At 37.3% G+C, this 25,725-nt stretch overlaps 1 protein-coding gene and 1 pseudogene across 2 annotated transcripts in view; one reads left to right on the plus strand and one right to left on the minus strand.

Moving 5' to 3' along the window:
- The window catches only part of POLK (DNA polymerase kappa), a 96,626-nt gene that overhangs the window by 40,649 nt on the left and 30,252 nt on the right, over positions 1–25,725 (minus strand). For both annotated transcript variants that reach the window (XM_003920842.3, XM_074384649.1), the window contains exons 2-3: positions 11,077–11,224; positions 5,001–5,120 (exon numbers count right to left, since the gene is read on the minus strand). In XM_003920842.3, the coding sequence (XP_003920891.1) occupies positions 5,001–5,120; positions 11,077–11,211 (255 nt within the window). In that variant the 5' untranslated portion in view covers positions 11,212–11,224. The remainder of the gene's footprint in view (positions 1–5,000; positions 5,121–11,076; positions 11,225–25,725) is intronic.
- Positions 21,984–22,040, plus strand: LOC120365730 (U7 small nuclear RNA; annotated as a pseudogene).

The raw sequence follows: 25,725 nt of genomic DNA on the forward strand, positions 1-25,725 counted from the left end.
TTCCATGTTTATGAATAGGAACACTCTATTATAAAATGTCAGTTCTTCCCAACTTCATCTATATACTCAATGTAGTCCTAGTCAAAATCCCAGCAAGTTATTTTGTGGATATCAACAAACTTATTCTAAAATGTATATGAAGAGGCAAAAGATCCAACTAGCCAACATAATATTGAAGAAGAAGAACAAAACTGAAAAACTGACACTACTTGACTTCAAGACTTACCATAAAGTTACAGTAATTAAGATAGCGTGGTATTGGCAAAAGAAAAGACAAATAGACCAATGAAACAGAATACAGAGCCCAGAAATAGACTCACAAAAATATAGACAACTGGTCTTTGACAAAAGAGCAATGACTCAATATAATGCAGAAGAGTTTCTTTTTTATTCTTTTCTTAAGACACAGTCTCACTCTGTTGCCCAGGCTGGAGTGCAGTGGTGCAATCACGGCTCACTGCCACTTCAATCTCCCCGGCCCAAACAATCTTCCCACCTCAGCCTCCCAAATAGTTAGGACCATAGGCATGTGCCACCATACCCAGTTAATTTTTTATATTTTTTTGTAGAAACAGGGGCTTGCCATTTTGCCTAGGCTGGTCTTGAACCCCTGGGTTCAAGCGATCTTCTCGCCTTGGCCCCACAAAGTGCTGTGATTACAGGCATGAGCTGCCACACCTAGCAAGAAAAGAATTTTTTAACGAATTGTGCTGGAACAACTGGATATCTACATGTTAAAAAAAAAAAAAAAGATGAACTTATATCCTTCACAAAAATAAACTCAAATGAATCACAGATCTAAATGTAAAATGCAAAACTATAAAATTCCTAGAAGAGAACAGAAGAAAAAATCTAAATGGACTTGGATTTGAAGATGACTATTTAGATAAAATATCAAAGGCACAATCCATGAAAGAAAGAATTGATAAACTGGACTTCTGCTCTGTGAAAGATACTGTCAACAGAATAAAAAGAAAAGCCAAGGTTGGGAAACAATACTTGCAAAAGACATCTCCGATACAGGTCTGTTGCCCAAAATACACGAAGAATTCTCAAAAACCAAAAATAAGGAAACAAACAACTTGATTATAAATGGTCAAGGACCTTAACAGACACCTCAACAAAGAAGATATACAGATGGCAAATATACAAAAGCACACAAAAGGATGCTCCACATCATATGTCATCAGGGACTCCATCTCAAAAATAAATAAATACATAAAATTGGCCGTGGTACATCCAGACAAATGAGTAACATTCAGCACATAAAATAAATGATCAAGCAAATTAAAACTTAGAAGCAACCAACGTGACCTTCAGTAGGTTAATGGACAAATAGCTTGATAGCTCATTTATTTTACCTGCTGAATATTATTCAATTGTCTGTGGTATGGTTCATGCCTGTAATCCCAGAACTCTGGAAGGACAAGGCAGGCGATCACATGAGGCCAGGAGTTCAAGACCAGACTGGCCAACGTGGTGAAACCCCATCTCTACTAAAAGATGCAAAAATTAGCCAGGCATAGTGGTGGGCACGGGTAATCCCAGCTACTCAGGAGGCTGAGGCAGGAGAATAGCTTGAACCTGGGAGGTGGAGATTGCAGTGAGCCAAAATCGCACAACTGCACTCCAGCCTGGGCAACAAAGCGAGAGAGACTCCATCTCAAAAATAAATAAATACATAAAATTGGCCGTGGTACATCCAGACAAATGAATAACATTCAGCACAGAAAATAAATGAACTATCAAGCTATGAAAAGATATGAAGGAAAGGTAAATGCACACTACTAAGTAGAAGTTGTTAGTCTGAAAAGGCTACATCCTGTATGATTCTAACATATGACATTCTGGAAAAAGGAAAACTATGGAGATAGTAAAAAGGTCAATGATTTCCAGGAGTTAGTCGGGGAGGGAGGGATGAATAGATGGAGCACAGAGTATTTCTTGGGGGGACAGTGAAACTACTCTGTATGATACTATAATGCCAGATGCACCTCACTGTACATTTGTCTAAACCCATGGAATGTACACCACCAATATTGAACCCTAGTGTAAACTATCAACTTTGGGTGATAATGTGTAAACATAGGTTCATCAACTGTAACAAATGTACCCCTTCTGGTGGGGGATGATGATAGTAGGGGAGGCTATGCCTGTGGGGAGAAAGGAGTATATGGAAAATCTTCATACCTTTTGCTCAATTTTGCTGTGAACCTAAAACTGCTTTGAAAAATAAGGTCTTTTTATACATGCATGTGTGTGTTCACTGTAGCACTATTCACAACAGCAAAGACATGGAATCAACGTAAATGCTCATCAATGGTAGACTGGATAAAGAAAATGTTGTACATATATACCATGGAATACTGCGTGGCAATAAAAAGGAAATAAGATCATGTCTTTTGAGGGAACAATGATGGAGCTGGAGTCCATTATCCCTAGTAACTAACAAAGGAACAGAAACCAAATACTGCATGTTCTCGCTTATAAGTGGGAGCTAAATCATGAAACCACATGGACACATACAGGGGAACAGCACACACTTGGGGTCTACTGGAGGGTGAAGGGTGGAGGGTGGAAGGAGGGAGAGAATCAGGAAAAATAACTAATGGGTACCAGGCTTAATACCTGGGTGACAAAATAATCTGTAGAACAAACCTCCATGATACCAGTTTACTTATATAACAAACATGCACATGTACCCCTGAACTTAAAAGTTAAAAAAATAAATTTTGAAGTGAAAGGGAAATCTAGATAGATATACAGTCTTTTAAAAAAAAAATCACTGGATTTGATTACATAAACATTAAAAATTATATGAGAAAAACTGTAAAATTAAAAGATAATATATTGGAAAAATATTCATAACAAATGGCAAGAAAAAAATATCTAACATATAAGACCTTATAAGTCAAGAGAAATAGATATAAATCCCCTAGAAATGTGGGGAAAGGATATTGCTTCAGATTGCCACTTGAACCCCAAAATCCATTCTTCCTTCCATCCATAGCAGCAGATTTTCAGCTGGGCACATGGCCACCCAGCTAAAGTTACAGCTTCTCTTGCAGTTAGGTGTGGCCATGAAACTTAAATTCTTGCCAAAGAATGTGAGTTGAAGTAATGTGTGCAACTTATTTTTCACTTGTTTAATAGCAAATTACTGTGCTTGCCTTCAATTTTTTCTCTTTCTTTCTTTCTTAACCAGAAGATGAAATATGGATTGGAGATAATTCGGTTTTGTTTATTCAGGTAAAGATAACACCGGAGGATGATGGAACAACATGATCTAAAGAACCTCGGTCTCTAAATGATGATCAGAGTCACTGACCAGCTAGAACTACTTACTTATGTGGGAAAGAAAGTAGCTCTTATTTAAAATAGTACATTTTTGCTCTCTTGTGCTAGCAACTTAGGCTATATACTAACAAACAAAATAAAAGAGGAAATTTTCACAATAAGGAAATATTAATGGCTTACAACTGTAAGAGGAAATCAATACTCTCAGGCAGAAAATGTAAAATGACAGCATCTTTGGTCAAAATAACAGCACTAGAGTGCAAAGAGAAGAATGACAGGCTGGGGGCGGTGGCTCATGCCTGTAATCCCAGCACTTTGGGAGACCAAGGCAGGCGGATCACAAGGTCAAGAGACTGAGACCATCCTGGTAAACACGGTGAAACCCTGTCTCTACTAAAAATACAAAAATTAGTCAGGGGTGGTGGCACGCACCTGTAGTCCCAGCTACTCGGGAGGCTGAGGCGGAAGAATCATTTGAACCCGGGAGGCGGAGGTTGCGGTGAGCCGAGATTGTGCCACTGCACTCCAGCCTGGTGACAGAGCAAGACTCCGTCTCAAAACAAAACAAAACAAAACAAAAACAAAAACAAAAACAAAAAAGCATGATAATCACAGGGTTGCTTATGAAACAAAAAATTGAAATCAAGGTGGGATATGGTAAACAAATTATGGTATCTCCATACAGTGGAATGCTGTGAAGCATTAAAAATGATATAACAAATAAATCATCTTTCATCATAATAAAAGACCACTTAAAAATTATCTTGTGTTCTGAGAAGGCATATGATCAAAAATGACACATTATAGTCTGGTAAAGAAAACATAAAATTTATGGTCTCTGAACTCTTTATCACAAGAGAATGATTTTGTATTATATTAGGTTAATACAATTTTATTGTTACCTTACAGACTAGAGCTTTGTTAACATTGGATCAGATTCTGATAAAGAGTAAACTCCTCTTGCCATGACTTGTATTGCTAGCAGAAATTTGACTGCTTTGACTGCTTTGAGTTGTCAACCTACCACACAGTGCCCTGGCAAGTTGGATCTTCCCAAACTTTTCTCCTGAAATAACTTTTTCTTTTTTTTTTCTCCTGAAATAACTTTTAACATAAGAGGAAACTTTGAGTATTTACTTCCTGAAGATCCTGGAGAAGGCAAAAAGCCTCCAAGGTTTTAGAAGTCTTGTGTTTTGTCTTAAAAGTTCATGTATGTTTGGCATTCTAATCTATAGTGTGACTTTTTATTTTACTATAACCTGATTATGTTTTAAGTTACTCTCCAATTTAATTAACATATTCCTCAAATATTTTTTGCAAAATCAGCATTGCAGAAGACATGCTACATTTATCCTGTGGTCTTTTCTAGCTGCCAAGTACATATATAATAAAAAGAACATAGGCTTTGGATTAAATCCTAAACTGCCAACTACCTGTCCTATCAACCTGGGCAGGTTACTTGACCTAATTAAAATTTCATTTACTCTTCTGTATAACAGAACTAACAATGTCTAGGTGTGGAGTCTTCATGTAAGTGAATAGAGCAACACTCAGCACAGTATATTCATTTGCTGAATAAATATGCTTTACAATATAATGAAGATTTATATTTCATCTTGTTTTCAGTTATGACTTGATAATGCATTTTAACTGTCAATTACTATTCTACCAGCTTCTGCTCTATTTAACAATTTAATTAATACCTGTAATTGTGCTTTTCTTAGCTGTTGGCTGGTGATTTGAGCTTTTTGTTGCATCATATTTTCAATTCGTTGGTTGACTTGCTTTTCTTTCTTGAGCTCATTTCCATAAAATTTGGACCCCTACGGAGGAAAATGAAACAAAGCATATGAAAAATGTCTGAAGGAAAGCATCACTGTAGTATAACCTGGTGGCTAAGAGCACAAACTTGGGAACCAGAAGATTAAATGTAAAACTTAGCTCTACTACTTACGAGCTAGGTGACCCTAAAATTATTTAATCTTTCTACATCTCTTTCTTTATTCATAAGATGAATTCATTAGTAATTAACTAAATCATAGGATTATTGTGAGGCAGTACTTAGCACAGTACAAGCTCTCTGAGATGAACACGCATTTGCATTCAGAAAAGAACAGTATATCCTAGTTAGGATCCACAGGGCATAACAAAGGCCTTAGTGGGTTGGATCATCAGTTACCTGCTGCATTAAAAATTACTCCTTAGAGGCTGGGCACAGTGGCTCACACCTGTAATACCAGCTCTTTGGGAGGCCAAGGCGGGTGGATCACAACATCAAGAGATCAAGATCATCCTGGGTAACACTGTAAAACCCCGTCTCTACTAAAAATACAAAAAATTAGCTAGTATGGTGGCATGCACCTGTAGTCCTAGCTACTTGGGAGGCTGAAGCAGGAGAATCACTTGAACCCAGGAGGCAGAAGTTGCAGTGAGCCGAGATCACACCACTGTACTTCAGCCTGGTGACAGAGCAAGACTTCATCTCAAAAAAAGAAAAAGAATTTACTCCTTAGAAAGTATTTTCAAATATTTAATGTTAAGTCATTAAAGAAAATGTAGAAAATAATTCAAAAAATTGCTCACTATTCCATCACTGAACATAGTGTCTATCCATATATCTGGCTGATAGACATTTAGCTTATTTTTACTTTTTGGCTACAGTGAAAAATGCTATCATAAACATTTGTACACAAGTTTTTGCATGGATATATGTTGTCATTTCTCTCAGGTATGTACCTAAGAGTGAGGTTTCTGTGTCATATGGTACCTCTATATGCAATCTTTTGAGGAAATGGCGGTCTATTTTCCAAAGTAGCTGAACCATTTTATAATCTCATCAGCAATGTAGGAGGGTTTCGATTTCTCCACATCCTTGCCAACATTTGTGACTATCTTATTTATTATAGCCATTCTAAGCAACAGTAGCACGAATGACATGTTTTTGTGGTTTTTAAATTTGTATTTCCCTCATGACTAATGATACTGACCATCTTTTTTCTTTTTCTTTTCTTTTACGGAGTCTCGCCTGTTGCCCAGGCTGGAGGGCAGTGTCACAATGTTGGCTCACTGCAACCTCTGCCTCCCTGGTTCAAGCGATTCTCCTGCTTCAGCCTCCCAAGTAGCTAGGACTACAGGTGCGTGCCACTATGCTGGCTAATTTTTTGTATTTTCAGTAGAGCCAGGATAGTCTCAATCTCCTGACCTTGTGATCCACCCACCTTGGCCTCCCAAAATGCTGGGATTACAGGCATGAGTCACCATGCCCAGCAGATACTGACCACCTTTTCATGTGCCTAGAGCCATTTGTATATCATCTTTACTGAAATGTCTATTCACATCTTTTGAACATTTTTTTGATTTGTTGCTTGCTTTACTGCGTTATAGACATTTTCTGTATATTCTGGATGTAAGTCTTTTATCAGATATGTTTTTTACAAATACTTTATCCAAGGTATGTTGCTCATCTTTTTCTTTTTCTTTTTCTTTCTTTCTTTTTTTTTTTTTTTTTTAAAGAGATGGGGGTCTCGCTATCTTGCTCAGGCTGATCTCAAACTTCCAATCCACCCACCTCAGCTTTCCAAAGCCCTGTGATTATATGCGTGAGCCACCACACCTGACCTATCTTTTTATTTTTATTGCTGTCTTTTGAAGTATAAACATTTTAAATTCTAATGAGGACTAATTCAACTTTTTCTTTTATTGACTGTGTTTTTGGTATCGTATCTAAGAAATTTCTGCCTAACTGAAGTTCTCAGAGGCTTTCTCACATTTTCTTCTAAAAGTTGTATTGTTTGGGCTCTTTAAGTCTATTCTGAGTTAATTTTGTGTATGGTGTGAGGGTTTTGTTTTGTTTTGCTTTGTTTTTAAGAGATGGGATCTCACTATGTTGCCCAAGCTAGTCTCAACCTCCTGGGCTCAAGTGACCCTACTACCTTGGCCTACCAAAGTGCTGGGGGATTACAGGTATGAGTCACTGCACCTGGCCCTTTTATTTATTTGTATTGCCTGACTGCACTGGTTAGAAACGTTAGGACTATGTTGAATAGAACAGATGAGAGTAGACATTCTTGCTTTGTTCCTAATTTTAGGGAGAAAGTGTTCAGCTTTCTACCATAAAGTATGATGTTCACTATAGGTTTTTTGATAGATGCCCTTTACTAGATTGAGGAAGTACCTTTCTACTTCAAGTCTGTTAAGAGTTTTTAGCATGAATGGTGGTGGGATTTTAATCAACTATGCTTGTTTTGAGTCTACTGAGATGATCGTGTAGGTTTTGCCCTTTATTTTAATATGGTGTATTATATTAATCGATTTTTAGATTGTGTGTTTTTTTTTTTTTTTTTTTTGAGACAGAGTCTTGCTTTGTCATCCAGGCTGGAGTGCAGTGGCATGATTTCGGCTCACTGCAACCTCCGCCTCCTGGGTTCAAGCAATTCTCCTGTCTCAGCTTCACGAGTAGCTGGGAGTAGCTGGGACTACAGACGTACACCACCATGCCCTGCTAATTTTTGTATTTTTAGTAGAGATGGGGTTTCACATATTGGTCAGGATGGTCTTGAACTCCTGACCTCAGTTGATCCACCCGCCTCAGCCTCTCATAGTGCTGGGATTACAGGCATGAGCTTGGCCAATTTTTAGATCTTAAACCAATCTTGCTTTACTAAAATAAATCCCACTTGGTCATGGTACTTAATCTTCTTGATATATTATTGGAATCAGTCCTCTAATATTTTTTGAGGACTTTTGCATTCATAATGGCTTTGGTATCAGGGTTATACTGGCGTCACAGGAGTTGGAAAGTGTTCCATTCTTTTCTATTTTCTAGTAGAGCTTCTGGAATATTAGTATAATTTCTTCTTTAAATATTTGATAAAATTCACCATAGAAGCCAACATGACCTGGTCTTTTTTCTTTGATGGGAAGATTTTTAATTACTAATTTATTTCCTTACTGTAGGTCTATTTAGATTCTCTGTATCTTCTTGAGTCCATTTTGAAAAATTGTAAAGTTCTAGAAACATGTCCAATTTATTAGGATTTATTTTAAAATACTCTACTGCCCGCTCCAATAGTCAGTAGGGGAAGGGTAAGACAGATAAAACTATATATGCAAAAATGTTGGTAATTGTTGATGGTAGGTGATGATTATATAGGGATTTACTTTACTATTCTCTACAGTTTTTTGTATATTTTAAATTTTCTGGTAAGAGCTTTAAAAAAGTAAATTGCATTGCCATGGAATAGTAACACTTAGAAAATTGCAATTTAAACAAGATACCATTTATGATAAGCTCACTATACACTAGAGGAATATGTATTATTCTATATATGCTTATATACCAGTCATGTAATCTATATCGATCATATATGTGCCTATATATTTTTAACACATATCACATAAAATTTATGTGAAAGCAAAGCTTTAAGAATACTCAAGATATTCTTTAAAAAAGAACAAAGTGTAAAAAAAAGAAATTGTATTAGCAGATATCAAGACTTATTATAAAGTAAGACAATAAAGAACATGTATACATACAAAGATAGGCAAATGATTCAGTGGAACAGAAGAGAAAGCACAGCAGATCAGTAGGAAAATAATGGACTGTTCAATAAACTGTACTGGACAGAGTATAGAAAGGGAGGATCAGATAGGGACATCTAGGATAACCTACATAATATATTTCTTGACCTAAAAACTAGATCCATAGGTTTATTCTTTTTCTTTTTTTGAACATTTTTATGATGAGAATATCAAAAAACTCTCAAACACAGAAAAAACGTGAATAAACACAAATAAAACTATTACTTAAATTTAACAACTATTAACATTGTAGTGTATATGCTTCATTACAAGTGAAATATTTTAGATATCAAGATATTTAGCTGCTCCACAGAGATAAGAAATTATAGATATCAAGATATTTAGCTGTTCCACAGAGGATTTCAGTATGCATTTTTAAAAATAAGGCAATTTTCCCATTTCATCATAGAAACATTTTCATAGCAAACAAAATTAACGATAATTCCTTAACTTTTTATCTTGGAATTTTCAAATCTGCAAAAGTTGAAAAAATTGTACAATGAACATCTATATATCCTTACCTAGATTCATCAATTAATATCCTTCTACATTTGATTTCTTCCCCAACTTCTGTGTATGTATGTGTGCAAGAGTGTACACGTACACACATACACACACACACACACACACACACACACACACACACACTTTGCCCTCCTTTTGGCTAAACCATTTGAAAGTAAGATGATGTGGACATCAGCATGCATTTCCTAAGAATCTTACAGTTTGCATCTTTCTACATGCATATTAATACATGTATTATGTTTACTGATACACATAACATATATAACATGCCAATATACATTATATATTATTTATATATTAATGTATATTAATATTGATATACATTGATAATACATTAATACATATATATTCTATAATATATAAATAAAACAAAAAAGTGGTAAAAAAAATTAAAGAATTTAAAGAATTCGTTTATGCCCTTGAAGAAAGCCGTATGTAGTTGACATTCAACTACATAAAATGAAGCAAACAAAAAATTTCTGCAAAGGAGACACTACCATAAGCAAAGTCAAAAGATAACTAATTATTGAATATGCAAATGTGTACAGAACATATAATCAGAGTTCGTAAAAAAGGAAATACAAATAATTTTCAGGATATCAAAAGAGCAGCCAGGCACAGTGGTTCATGTCTATAATCCCAGCACTTTGGGAGGCTAAGGTAGAAGGACTGCTTGAGGCCAGGAGTTCAAGACTAGCCTAGGCAACACAGTGAGACCTCATCTCTACTAAATAATAAACAGCCAGGCTTGGTGGCATGTGCCTATTGTCTTAACTCTTCAGAGGCTGAGGTGGGAGGATCACTTGAGCCGGAGAGGGTGAGGCTGTAATGAGCTATTATTGTGCTACTACACTCCAGCCTGGGTGGAAGAGTGAGATCCAGTCTCAAAAAAAAAAAAAAAAAAAGAAAAGAAAAGATATGCAATATCATTTTTCATAAGAGGAGTGCAAAATAATGCCATACTATATTACCTCAGATTGACGAATACAAATGTTTAGTAATACACAGTGTTGGCACAGTTTCAGTATGGTAATACATACTCTCACAGATTTGTCGTGGAAGTGTGAATTGACAGAAACACCACGGAGGGTAATTTGGCAATTCATAAAAATCACACATGCATATATTCTTTTGTGCTATGTGTAGTTGTTGGAACAAATCCACTTTTGGAATCTCTTCTACAGTTACACTTGCACATATAGAAAGTTATAAAGTACAAGGTTATTCACTACTTCACTAGTAAAAATAAAAGACTACAAATGACATGTTTATTAACTTTTGGACTGGTTCAATAAATTACATTATATCCACACACTCTGGCATAAAAAGAATGAAGATCTTTAATTACTTGTAGAGAAAGACCTGTGAGTTATATTAACTGAAAAAAAATCCAAACACCAAAACAATTTCTCTCATTGGGGTTAAAAGAAAAAAAAGAAAAGTGAAGAGGAACATGTACTTTTTTTGCTTTTATATGCGCGTTATATGCAGGTAAAATAGAAAGCTGGATGGCAAGAGCAACAGAATAGAAGGGAGATTATTTCATAACCTTTTGTAGTTTAAAAATAATAAATATTAAAATTTTAAATAAAAATGATATTCAAATGATTTTCTTTGAAACAGAAAGTTAAAAGGTCATTAAATTACACATATCAAAAGAAAAAAGAAACATACCTTTGTGGCTTCCATTATAATTTTGTTAATTTTCTCTTTATCTAATCCTTCCATTCCTGCTTTATTATCATTAAGTCCCATCCTAAGCAGAAGATCATCTTTGTAACCATCATTCTTCTCCTTTGTGCCATCCATGGTATAAACTTATCTGAAAAAACATAAAGATAAACACTGCTTTTAAAACCATCTGTGGCTGGATGCAGTGGCTCACGCCTGTAATCCTAGCACTTTCAGAAGCCAAGGCAGGTGGAATGCCTGAGCTCAGGAGATGGAGACCAGCCTAGGCAACATGGTGAAACTCCGTCTCCACTAATATAAAAAATTAGCTGGGCATGGTGGCGTGTGCCTGTAGTCCCAGCTATTCAGGAGGCTGAGGCAGGAGAGTTACTTGAACCTGGGAAGTGGAGGTTGCAGTGAGCCAAGATGGTACCACTGCCCTCCAGCCTGGGCAACAGAGCGAGAATCGTCTCCAAAAAAAAAAAAAAAAAAACATCTGTTGGAGGGAGGGGCGGGGGACACCATGTACATCCATTATGCGTCAACAAAAAATGTTTTTAAAACATCAAATGATATAGAAATCAGCAAAACAAAAATTTAAATGACCGTTAAGAATTTTTAGCTACTAAAAATTATTACTCGGATTTTAAAAATTACAGTTGACTCTTAGGCAACACAGGCTTGAACAGAGAGGATCCACTTATATTTGAATTTCTTCTGCCTCTGTCACCCTTGACAGCAAGATCAATCCCAGTGCTTTCTTCTCCTTAGTTTATTCAGTGTGAAGACAATGAAGATGAAGATCTTTACGATCCACTTCCACTTAGTGAATAGTAAATATATTGTCTCCTTTATGATTTTCTTAATAACATTTTCCTTTCTCTGGCTTTCTGGTAAAAATAGAGTACAGAATACACATAACATACAAAATATGTATTAATCAACTGTATATCTTATTAGTAAGGCTTCCGGTTAACAATAGGCTATAAGTAGTTATGTTCTTGAGTCAAAACTTGTATGTGAATTTTTGATTGTGCATGGGCAGGGTCCCTAGCACCTGTGGTGTTCAAGGGTCATCTGTACTATCAAAAGATTATGATATTCTTGGAAGGAAGAAAGGAATTAGCATTTTCTGTATGGTCTGTTCTAGCTACTATGCTTAGGGGCACTACATGTGAGGGCCATAATAGCCTTGAAAGATAGATATTATTCTCCATACAAAAAGATAACAAACTGAGACTTAGAACATGTCTGTTGGCACAAATTTGCTCATAAGTGGCCACACACGTGTTGGAACCCAAGTATCAGTCAAAAACTTAAGTTTCCCCCCAGATTAAAACATGGTTTAGAAATACAGAATAATACTTCCTCTACTACACATGTTAAGCTCAAGTGTATTTATTATCTACTGTATGCAGATCTCCATTTTTAGGCAATGAAAAAATATAGAAAAATATTACCTAGAAAATAAGTCACCTCTAAGGTTTAAAAAATCCTTTCAAATAATAATTCTTGAATATCTTTATATACTTCTTTATAGTTTACCTTCACATACATTAGCTTTTAAAGATATTTTATAACCATGCAAAACAAATCTGGTTATTCTCATATGAGGGAGAAAAAAATGAGAACTTAAGCAAGATTAAATGGATTGCCCATCATAACTGTTAGTAAGTAGAAGAATTGGGATTTGAATGCAAGCCTTCTTATTTCAACTCTGATGCAGACTCCATGACATCATAGTTGCCTCCTATTTGGGGTTCCTGTATGCTACAAATAAGTGGTCAGGTGAACAGTAGTCATGAATCTAAAACAAATTATGATTGTGACTTATTTGTATGATTTAGAGAGGGCTCATTTGCTCCACTTTGCCTTGAGGATCTTCCCTTAACAATGCTTCTTCTGTTTTTGGCATCAGCAAATAATAAAAAGAATTTTGGGACTGTGAATACTGTGGCTATTACTGGTAGTTCCACTAGGAAAAAAAGTGTACATCTTGGTAGTTCTCAAACTTTGCTGCACATTAGGTCCACCTGGAGAGCTGTGATGCCAAAGCTCATCTGATACCAAATAAATCAAAATGTATGGCAGTAGGAGCCACACAAGAGTATTTTAAAGAGATGTCCAGGTAATTCCAACGTGTCCCAAAGTACAGGAACCACTGGTATAGATGTTGTTTCGCAGTGCCCAGGGGAATATAAGCTAGTTTTTTGTTTTCATCATTTGATTTTTGTTTGTCTTCAACTATCATATTGAGTCCAGCCTCCCAAGTAGCTGGGACTACAGGCGCACACCACCATGCCTGGCTAATTTTTGTATTTTTAGTAGAGACGGGGTTTCATCATGTTAGCCAGATTGGTCTCAAACTCCTCAAGTGATCCATCTGCCTCAGCCTCCCAAAGAGCTGGGATTACAGGTGTGAGCCACTGCACCTGGCTGTTGATGACTTTTAGAGACAGAAGTGGGATGCCAAGGCTGGACTCGAATTTCTGGGCTCATGTGATCCTCCCACCTCAGCCTCCGAAATAGCTGGGAGGCTGCACCTGGCTGTTGATGTTTGTTAGAGACAGGAGTGGGATGCCCAGGCTGGACTTGAATTCCTGGGCTCAAGTGATCCTCCCACCTTAGCCTACAAAATAGCTGGGATTGAAGGCACATGCCACAAATCCTGGCTGTCTTGCCCTTTAAATAATGAAATGTATAAAAGGTAAAGAAATATTATTAATGCCTTTTCCTTATATATGATACATTAATGCCTTAGCCAAAAAACTGAGAAGAGGCTAGGTGCCTCATGTCATGGCTGTAATCCTAGTACTTTGTGAGGCCAAGGCAGGAGGATTGGTTAAGCCTAGGAGTTGAACACCAGCCCCGGTAACACAGTGAGATTCTGTCTATACAAAAATAAAAATCGAAGTAAAAAATGAGCCAGGTGTGGTGATGAGCACCTGTAGTTCAAGATACTTTGGAGACTGAGTTGGGAGTTTCACTTGAGCTTGGGAGGTCAAGGCCATCATGCCACTGCACTCCAGCCTGGGCAACAGAGCAAGAACCTGTCTCAGTGAAACTAAACCTAACCAAAAAAACTCTTAAGAGTTGGTTTTGGTGCTTGAGTCAGAAGAACTAGGCTACTGGCAATCCTGGGACAAGGCAAAATTGTGATAGGTAGTTTTTGACTACCTTCCTGCTTACTGATACCTAATTACCATGAAATTTTTGTCCAGTTTCATAGGCATATGTTTAATATCATCTACATGCCAGTGACTTACAGGTTTACAGCACCAATCCAAATACCTGTCTGACATTTCAAATTTAACATGTTTAAAACTAATCTTTTAATCTGCCCCCAACCCCTCCAACCAGCTCCATCCACTTCTGGCCTTCCTGGTCTCCACTGAGGGCAACTCCAATCCATTCCAGTTGCTCATGCAAATAACCCAGTAGTCATTTTTGACCCCTCTCTTTCTCATATACCCACATCCAAACTATCAGGAAATCCTTTGGACTCTGCTTTCAAAATCACCCTGAATTTAACCACTTCTCATTCTCTTCACTGCATTCACTCTCATCTGAACCACCATTATCTTTTGCTGGATTATTGCAGTAGTCTCTTAAATAAGTCTCTCTGCTTCTGCCCTTTTTATCCTATAGCCAATTATCAACACAATAACACAATGAATTGTTTCAAATCACAAGTAAGATCATGTCATTTTTCTGCTGAAAACTGTACAGTGCCATTCATCTCACTTGAGAATAAAACCCCAAGTCCTTAAAGTGACCTTCAAGGCCCTGTGGAATCTGGATCCCTGCTACCTGTCTACTCTCCTGTCTGTCTAATATTCTGCCTTGCACCCTACTCTACAGCCACACTGGTCTCTGTGCTGTTTCTCAACTCTCTGAGGTACACTGTAATCTTGAGGTCTTTTTGCACTGACTGTTCTTCTCCTGGAGGGTTCTTATGCCAGATGTCCTCTTGACTAAACTCCCTCATCTCCAAGCCTTTGCTTAAATGTCAATGAGGGCATACCCTGACCTCCCTCTTTAAAATTATAGCCTAATTGCCCCTCTCACCTGCTCTTCCCAATGCCCTGTTTTTTTCACAGCTCTTACTTTCTAAGATATGTTATGTTTACTGTCTATCTCCCCTGTGAAAATGTAAGCTCCATGAAGACAGGGAACTCATTTTCTTTTCAATGATATATCCAAAATACTTCAAATAATGCTTGGCATAGGCATAGGGTAGGTGCTTAACAGGTACTTGTTGAATGACTGAACAATCTCAGTTTATGTCATTTTTCTCATTCTCTAATTCACAAAGCAAGATCACATAATCACAATAAAAATCAGGAGAAAAACTGGTTTTTTGAAGCTAATAATTTAAAAATACTTCTAGTGTTTCCTTGTTTCAACATTAAACATGCAGTAAGTATATGTGCTAAATAACCTCACAGTTTATAAATATTACTTTCCTCAGATATTTGATGTGCACATTGATTTATCAAAGCCTTTAGGGACTTACATTAGAATATTTAAGAGTCTACTTTACATTTATTCTTATGGAGATTATGTTGTATAATTTACTTGATTAAATCCTTTTCTTTGTTTCTTTTTTTTTTTTTTTTTTTTTTTGTGAGACGGAGTTTCGCTCTTGTTACCCAGGCTGGAGTGCAATGGTGCGATCTCGGCTCACCGCAACCTCCGCCCCCTGGGTTCAGGCAATTCTCCTGCCTCAGCCTCCTGAGTAGCTGGGATTACAGGCACGGGCCACCATGCCCAGCTAATTTTTTGTATTTTTAGTAGAGACGGGGTTTCACCATGTTGACCAGGATGGTCTCGATCTCTTGACCTTGTGATCCGCCCGCCTCGGCCTCCCAAAGTGCTGGGATTACAGGCTTGAGCCACTGCGCCCGGCTTTCTTTTTTTTGAGACAGAGTCTTGCTCTCTCGCCAGGCTGGAGTGCAGTGGCACAATACTGGCTTACTACAACTTCTGTTTTCCGGTTTCAAGCAATTCTCCTGCCTCAGCCTTCCAAGTAGATGGGACCACAGGCACGCACCACCACGCCCAGCTAATTTTTTGTACTTTTAGTACAGACGGGGTTTCATCATGTTGGCCAGGATGGTCTCGATCTCTTGACCTCTTGATCTGCCCGCCTCGTCCTCCCAAAGTGTTGGGATTACAGGCGTGAGCCACCGCGCCTGGCAATCCTTTTCGATTATTTGTAAACCAAAGAAAAAACATTGGACAACAAAGGTAATAAACAACATACTAAAGTTTAATATATTGGGATCATTATGAGTTTCTTTTAGCACTATCATTTATGTCACTGTACTGAGCCTGCTTTTGTTTTTTATTGGTTAGTATTTCTTTTATTTTTTCAGATTTCCAAAATCTCTCATTAGTCCTGATTACCCTCGTTTTTCCCATTAGTTCTTCAATGAATTTCTTTTTCTAGAAATCCTAAAATTGAAAGCGAGCTCCTAGTAGAGATGATCATACAATACTACAAAGTATAATGATTTTTCTGTATTTTCCTGGAAAAGAAGATTTCGTTCTACTTCATGTGGCCTTGTGAGGTCAGCAAATAATGTAAGTTAAGTGCCTAGTATAGTATCTGGCACATAAGTGTTCAGTCAATAGTTGTCATTACCATTAAAAGTTAAGGCCAGGCCATGTATAGTGGCTCAGGGCTGTAATTCTAGAACTTTGAGAGGCCAAGGCAGGAGGATTCCTTGAGGCCAGCAGTCTGAGACCACACCGGGCAACAAAACAAGACACCATCTCCACAAAAAATTTGAGTGAGCTATGATTGTGCTACTGCATTCTAGTCTGGGCAACAGTGAGACCCTTTCTCTAAAATAATAATAATAATAAAAAAAGTTAAGCCAAATGTGTATAACTGTGAAAATCACTGGTCTCACTTTTCCTAATTCTCTCCCTTTACAATGAAGACCAGAGACTATACAAGGGAACAGGGTACAATGTAAGTATCCCCAAGAAAAAGTCAAAGTTCACAGATATTACAGATGAATTTTTGTTTTGTTTTGCTTCCAAATTAGTATTTTTCATATGATCACTAGGCACTATCATATCCAAAGTCCAAAAATCCTATAAGTGGACCTAACTACGACTTTATAAACAAGTTTTTTTGAAGAGGAAATGATCAAACATCTTTTTTTAAATTGCATTTTAGGTTTTGGGGTACATGTGAATAACATGCAAGATTGTTGCATCGGTAGATCAAACATCTTTATAGCCTGATATTACAGAATACAGTTTGTTTAACTTCAGCTCAGAAGCACAAAGAGTAATACACAACTCAAAGGAACAAACTCTGAGCATATTAGTCTAAAAGAATGCTTTCTCTGAACATACTCAAATTCTTTCCAGTCTAATTCTACCACTGACTACTCAGGTTACTAGTTAAAAATATAAGGCATAGCGGTGACTTATGCCTGTAATCCCAGCACTTTGGGAGGCCAAGGTGGGTGGATAACCAGAAGTCAGGAATTTGAGACCAGCCTGGCCAATACGGTGAAACCCTATCTCTAATAAAAATACAAAATTAGCCAAGTGTGGTGGCACACACCTGCAGTCTTAGCTACTTGGGAGGCTGAGACAGGAGAATCGCTTGAACCTGGGAGGCAGAGGCTTCAGTGGACCAAGACTACACCACTGCATTCCAGCCTGGGCCAGACAGAATGAGACTCCGTCTCAGAAAAAAAAAAAAAAAAAAATATATATATATATATATACACACACACACACACACACACACACACACACACAAACATACATAATATACACACATATTTATATACACACATATAAGGCAAACTTTTGTTTCTGGTGGTAAAGATGGAAACTTAGGATTTTTTAAAAAATTTTTATTATTTATTTTTTATTGCATTTTAGGTTTTGGGGTACCTGTGAAGAAAATGCAAGATTGTTGCATAGGTACACACATGGAAGTGTGATATGCTGCCTTCCTCCCCATCACCTATGTCTGGCATTTCTCCCCATGCTATCTCTCCCCAACTCCCCACCTCCTGCTGTCCCTCCCCTACTTCCCCTCAACAGACCCCAGTGTGCAATGCTGATAGACTGCACAGGGAAAATGTGGCACATATACACCATGGAATACTATGCAGCTGTAAAAAATGATGAGTTCGTGTCCTTTGTAGGGACATGGATGAACCTGGAAACCACCATGCTCAGCAAACTGACACAAGAACAGAAAATCAAACACCACATGTTCTCACTCATAGGTGGGTGTTGGACAATGAAACTTAGGATTTTTAAGAAGGAATTCCAAGGAAAAGGTTTTAGGTTGGTAGGGGTCCTTCTACCTATGAAATGTAAACAAAACTATGCAGAAAATATCACACTGTGATCAAAGTCACCTGGAATTAATCTACCAGAAAATATGCAAAACACACCGCAAGTAATAAGAGAGAAGGGGAGGTGGAAAGGGGGAGGGAGAGAGAGAAAGAGAGAGAGAAGGAGAGAGAGGTAAGAAGTATGAATATGAAAAGCTAAACTACAGTAAGTTCCTAGGTGGAGCTTGTTTTCTATTTCTAATACACTGTAAATAATCAAATGTAATAATTTCCTCAGAAAACCTTTATTAAACTTAAGAACAAATACTATTTTAAATCTCCCAAATATTCAAATATTTAATACTCTGAACAGATTAAGTACCCAACACAAAATTTCAGACTGTGATTAAATGTTCTTTTTACTCTCCATAAATAAAATTAATTGAATTAGGAATATTACTCTACATTTAAAGTAGTAAGTTTCAAACCAATACATTTTATATGATCTACTTTAAAATTTTCTTTTTCAGTTTCATTTATTGTAAAAATACTTTTTGAAATTTCAAGAAAATAAAAAATCACAATCTCAAGACTTTAACAAATTATTTTTCCATGTTCGTCAGTTATTTTACAAACAGATACAAGAAAACAAACATGGAAACCACATGGCCACAATTTTTACATGACAGGAATAAAAGTACAGGTGCGACTTTGAATTTTTAACTTTAGCTTTTAATATTTTTGCAAAATAAGAGGCAAAAACTTTCAAAAATATTTTAGACTGGATTTGAAAGATTTTCTCATTTATATGTGTCACTGAGAGAAATAACAGAAATAATGAAACCCTATAGATCCTAAACCAAGAACATATATGCTAAAAGAAAACTCAAGTTTTTTACCAGAGACAGAAGGCCTGTCTTGTGAGAACCATGCCTATATTCTTTTCTGACTTTTTCCTTTTTCTATTCATTTAATTGGTTCTAATGAAGAAGAATGGGACAGAGGGCAATTTAAAAACCTACACTCTATCTCATCCTAAAGACATTAAATTCATTCTTATAGAACAATAAACAGAAATTATCTTCTTTTGACAGAATGAACATAATCTGATAGAAACATATTACCTACTGTGTCAATTCAGAGGCAAATTCCCCAAGCTCCAAGTTTTTAAATTTCTACCTGGATGATGAGTTGCATATTTTATAAAAATTCTTCCAGGCTCTTTAACAATGAAAACTTTAACTCAGAAATAAACATACTTAAGACATTTAATAATTGTGAAAATTTAAGTTTTTATCTTATAGAAGTTGATTGTTTCTTGGAATGTTGACTCAACATGAAGGAGACAGGCTGGGAGTTTATTTCTTTGGACAGTAGATATCAGCAAAAATATCTATCTATAAAAAAGGGATGCTAAACAGACTAATTTTGTTTCAGTAAAGTGTACAGGTCTTAAGGGATAGTTCATACTATGTCCTTAGAAAAGGAGAAAATGTTTCTCCTGTAGTACCTTTTTTGGTACTGTTATTTTTTAAGTTCTATAATCTAGAATATTATGGTTTTAATATAAAGTTAGGACAGGTGCAGTGGCTCAGGGCTGTGATTACAGCACTTTGGGAGGCTAAGTGTGGAAGGACCACTTCAGGTTAGGAACTCAATACCGGCCTGGGCAACACAGTGAGACCCTGTCTTTATAAAAAAATAACCAGCCAGGTGTGTTGACATGTGCCTGTAGTCCTACCTTCCTGGGTCCCCGAAGCAGGAGGAACACTTAGCCCAGGAGTTGATTGGAGGCTGCAGTGAGCCATGGTTATGCCACTGCACTCCAGCCTGGGCAACAGAGCAAGAGTTTTTAAGAGACAGGGTGATAGGACCTGTGTCTTTAAAAAAAAAAAAAAAAATTACAACAGAAGCCAGGATAATAGGTTAGCATTACACTATGAGTAAGAAATCGAGATATTGTACTATTTATCTCTACACTCCACACTATTGGAAGGAAGATATCTAATAAAATGAAAAAGAATTGTATAAGCTATTAATATTTTCCTGTCCTGAAAAAATGATCCTTTCAATTGTCCCCTTTGCCAAACTGCTCCTAAGTTTCTTCTGAGTTCTAATCTTGATATTGTTTCTTGATCCACTGCTACTGATTTTTTAGTTTTCTTACATGTCTAATAGTGTATGGTAGGGGTTTAAAACTCCTTAGCAACATAACTCTGTTCAAATGAAATTTTAGATAAAAACCTCAAATATTTTCTTAGATCTCTTTTCTACTAATGCTACTCTACAGCTCTTCTATAATTTCTTCATATGTATTCTATCACTAATATAAAAGAATAAATGGATAGCCTACAAAAAGGGGAACACTCATAGTAACCTTCATTGATTTGATTCTCCAAATTCCTTAGAAGCATGTATGCGGGCAGGGTGTGGTGGCTTATTCCTGTAATCCCAGTCCTTTGCGGGGCTGAGGTGGGAGTATTGCTTCAGCCCAGGGTTTTAAGACCAGCCCCAGCAACAGAGTGAGACCCCTGTTTCTAAAAAAAAATTTAAAAAGTAGCTGGGCAGTCCCAGCTACTTGGGAAGCTGAAGTGGGAGTACCTCTGAAGCCTAGTAGGTCTAGGCTGCAGTGAACCATGAAAGTGCCACTGCATTCCAGTCTGGGTGACAAAGTGACACTCTACCTCAAAAAAAGAAAAGAAAGAAACAAAGTAAGAAGTATTTGTGTGAACACTAACATACTGAGATTGTTACCAACTCAAAGACTGCAATAACAGTTTCAAGTAACAGCTGTTTACTATTGAAGAATTTTAAAAGATGGTTTCCACAAGTAAACTCTGAAAATCATTGTTATCTTCCTAGTCGTATCATACATGCCTAAATACCAAAAACAAAAAAAAAATGAAACATCTCAAATATGCTGCTTCAGAACTTGCCAAACATGGCAGAAGAAAAAAAAAAAAAAACAAACAAAAAAAAAAAACCACCAGCAAGAAGTTGTGGTCTTAGAGTGATTAAGCCAAAATGATTTAAAAACATACTCACACACCTTCCTCCTGCCCAATAAATTAAAAAACAAAAATCCTTGATAAAATTTTTTCCAAGATCATACTGTTAAAAAAAGAGCTCTACTTTTAAAATACTGATAGTCAATTTGGAAACTATTATTAACCCTGTGCTATAAAAATATACTTAAACAGCAGAGCGCAGTGACTCATGCCTGTAATCCCTGCACTTTGGGAGGCTGAGGCAGGTGGATCACCTAAGGTGAAGAGTTCAAGACCAGCCTGGACAACATGACAAAACCCTGTCTCTACTAAAAATACAAAAAATTAGCTGGGCATGGTGGTGTGGGCCTGTAATCCCAGCTACTCAGGAGGCTAAGGCAGGAAAATTGCTTGAATCCAGGAGGCGGAGGTTGCAGTGAGCCAAGATTGCGCCATTGTGCTCCAGCCTGGACAACGAGAACAAAACTCTCAAAAAAAAAACAAAACAAAAACACTTAAACCCATATTACATAAAAAGCATCTGATACTAAACAATGGCATCTGGGATTTATACTAAATTAGTAAAAATATTCTCAATTGATGAGATGAATGTTACAGTTTTTTAGAATTTAGTCGGTTTTCTGGTCTTCACCAGAAAGCTCCCAACACCCTGTCCCTTCAAAAATTGATGAGATGATATCTCTCTCACCTTTGAGATACCATAACTTGGTTTTTATTTGGTAATTTTTTTTTGAAGTTTCAAAAAACACTAATGGAAGGTTTATGAAAAAGAGCATAAGTTATCACAGTATGTGGTTTATGTTAGCGTAACATGTGGTTTATGTTAGCTTAATTTTTTTCATAAAAGAAAAAGCAGTCCAGATTACTGATAACTTTTTTTAAATTAATGAGATCTAAATATGCTGTTTAAGAAGACTTTTAAAAAGTTTAGTCCCAAAGAGACATTATGATATACCGTAAGAAGTATATGCTTTGAAACCAGATAGACCTGGATTTAAATTTAAACTCTGAAACTTACTTAGATAGCTATTAGCTGTGTCTTCCTGGGCAATTTAAGTTATTTCAAAGACTATGAATCTTGGTATTCTTGTTTGTAAAACTTACTTTTCAGGGTTGTTGAGGCGTAAATGTGTGATAACATGTACCTCATAAACACACAATAAGCATATATTAGATGTGAATTCTCTCCACTCACTTTCATTATTACTTATTTCTCTAAAACGTGATCAAGCCCACAGGGCTGGCTGCAAATATTAGCATGTAATAATTGAGAAATCACAGAACACCAACAAAAATCTTTATTGCTAAATAAATGACTTGAAAAAATATCACCCTCTATCCCCTGCCACACACACATACACAAAGTACCAACTAACTTTAGGGAAGTAAGAAAGAACAAATGGTACCTACTCCATAAAAATGCATTCACTTGTCAGGTTTCATTGACAAGTGAATCAGGTTTCATTAATATAAAGTGTTTTTACAAGTATTCTAGACAGTCATAGGTGTGACTTTTAAATCAGTCATTCCAAGCACATTATGACAATGCATTAACACAGTTAAACATCAGGAGATCAAATTCAACATTAGGTATTAGTTTCAAAATTTTTATGTGTCTAAATTTGATTATCTTTTTTTTTTTTTTTTTTTTTTTTTTTTTTGAGACAGAATCTCACTCTGTTGCCCAGGCTGGAGTGCAGTAGTGTGATCTCAGCTCACTGTAACCTCAACCTCCTGGATTCAAGCAATTCTCCTGTCTCAGCTTCCTGAGTAGCTGGTATTACAGGCATATACAACCAAGCCCAGCTAACGGTTGTATTTTTAGTAGAGATGGGGTTTCACTATGTTAGTCAGGCTGGTTTCAAACTCATGCCCTCAGGTGATCTGCTTGTCTTGGCCTCCCAAAGTGCTGGGATTACAGGTGTGAGCCACTTCACGTGGCCTAAATTTGGTTATCTTAATATGGTTTTTTAATTTAAATTAAACTAAAATACCTGGATTTCAATTTTAGGATAATGTCAATGTTAAAGCTCTAAAAGCCATGAAAAATTCTTCCTTTTTTGGTTTTGGCTATGTGTCTATAATTTCTAAAAGGTCAAAATAATCATCTTTATTAAAAGGCAAGAGCTTAAATTTATCAGATCAGAATTTTAAATCACAATGGCATTAGCATATTGGCAAAGCCCACTGAATTAATGTTTTTGAGAAAAACCATTTGCCCAATGCCAATAAATTGTTTAAGGCTAATTCTGACACTGCTATGTGCACATGGTATAGCATTATGAAAATTCATAAAGTGTTAACAGCAACCTCCAGCATATAAAGCACTTATTTCTATACTACAAAATGCACTAGAAAATAAAATCTGAACTGCAAAGAAAATATCCTTTTCTAACACTACTAAAATAATTATTATAAAATATACATTTTCTGACACTACTAAAATAATTACTTTCAGTAATACTTCCCAGATGCTAGGAAAGGCAAGAAAGATACAACAAACTAATGCCATAATGTGTAATTAAGAGACTTGCTTCTAACAAATAGAATATAGCAGAAGCAGAAGTGATGGAATGTAACATCCAAAAATGAGTTAGGTTAGTGGGGCCAAGATGGCAGACTAGAAGCAGCTCATGTGTGCTGCTCTCACAGAGAATAAGCAAAACAGCTCATGAACACTGATCCTGCAGGCTGATCATCTGAGAAACAATGCTGAGATCTATCAAGGCAGCAGGGGAACACAGAGAGCAGGAGAAATGAAGCTAAGTACCCCGTCTGGGCTGAGCACAGAGCCAAGAGAACCTAACCAACACTGGAATGGGTGAGTGAGGCCTCAGCGAGATTTACACTTTCCGCAGGGTCCTGTGCAAGACAGTTTGGGAGATTTTCCCTGGCCCCCTCATCTCCTCACTCCCCACGCTTCTAGACTGAGGCAGAGAGCCACTGGGATGTTTGGTAAAGGTAACTCTGAAGTCCAAGGGCCTCTACAAGCCTTGGGCCCTGGAGAAGACCAGCACCAGCTTTATAGCCCCAGTAAGGGCCGCAGCTGCAGTGCCTGAAAGCATTAAGATTGTTCTACTACTCCTTGCTGGATGGGGCTCAGAAACAGTTTCCAGCCCAGTGGTCCTGCTTCAGCCAGAATTTGGCCAGCCACTCCACCTACCCCTGTCACAGGTAGCCAGGCAGGTGATGCTTGCAAGAGCTTCTGGCCCAGAGGCCCCACATCTGTGTGAACTCGCAGGAGGGCACAGCTTCCTGTTGTCCGAGTAAATACCCAGACAGGAAAGTGTGCCACCCTTACCACCACCCTTGCCTCTGGTAGCTGGGGTGGGTTGGGGGAGCAGGGGTTCAACATACGCTAAAGCTTTAGCCCAGGGGTCCTGCTTCTGTGGGAACTCAGCTAGTGGTGGGCACAGTGGTGTCTGTCCCAGCAAACACTCAGGGGTAAGGGTGGGTGGCTCTACCCACCCCCACCACTGGTAGTCAGGAGAGCTATGCCTGCTAGAGCTTCTGGCCCAGAGGTCTTACTTCTGCGAGAATTTGCTGAGGGGTACAGCCTCCTGTTGCCCTGGAAACACCCAGATATCAGAGCAGGCAATTTCACCCACCCTGCCTCTTTTAGCCAGATGGGCCACATCTATTAGAAGTTCCAACCCAGGGTTCCTACTTCCACCTGAACTCTGTAAGCAAGCGCAACCCCATGTTTTCCCAGGAAGCACACAAATAGCAGATTAGGGCTGATGTGGCAAGAGTGCAGTCTGTCTGCCAACTGAGGCCCCTGATGACAAGAACACCCCCCAAAAAATGCAAGCATAGAGACAGTAATCAGAGGGGTTTCCTCCAAGACCCAGGAGCAGATTAGAATCAAAGCTAGTCAATTGAACCCACCTTATACCATAAGCAAATCCCCAAGGGCATCAAAGAAGAAAAAAGAAAAAAATCCAAAGGACAACAATATCAAAAACTGAAGGGACATCAGCCCACACAAATGAGAAAGAACCAACACAAGAACTCTAGCAACTCAAAAAGCCGGAGTGTCTTCTTACCTCCAAATCATCCCACACTAGTTCCCAGGCAATGGTTCTTAACTAGGCTGAAATGTCAGAAACAGAATTCAAAATATAGATAGGAACAAAGATCACTGATCATAGCAGATGGTTAAAACCCAATCCAAGAAATCTAAGGATTACAATAAAACAGTGCAGGAGGTAATAGATCAAATGGCCATTATATGAAAGAACCAAATTCAACTGATAAAACTTGAAAAACACACCAGAAGAATTTTATAATGCAACCCCAAGTATTTATAGCAGAATCCACCAGACTGA

The sequence above is a fragment of the Saimiri boliviensis genome, chromosome 1 (assembly GCF_048565385.1).
Source record: "Saimiri boliviensis isolate mSaiBol1 chromosome 1, mSaiBol1.pri, whole genome shotgun sequence".
Taxonomy (NCBI): domain Eukaryota; kingdom Metazoa; phylum Chordata; class Mammalia; order Primates; family Cebidae; genus Saimiri; species Saimiri boliviensis.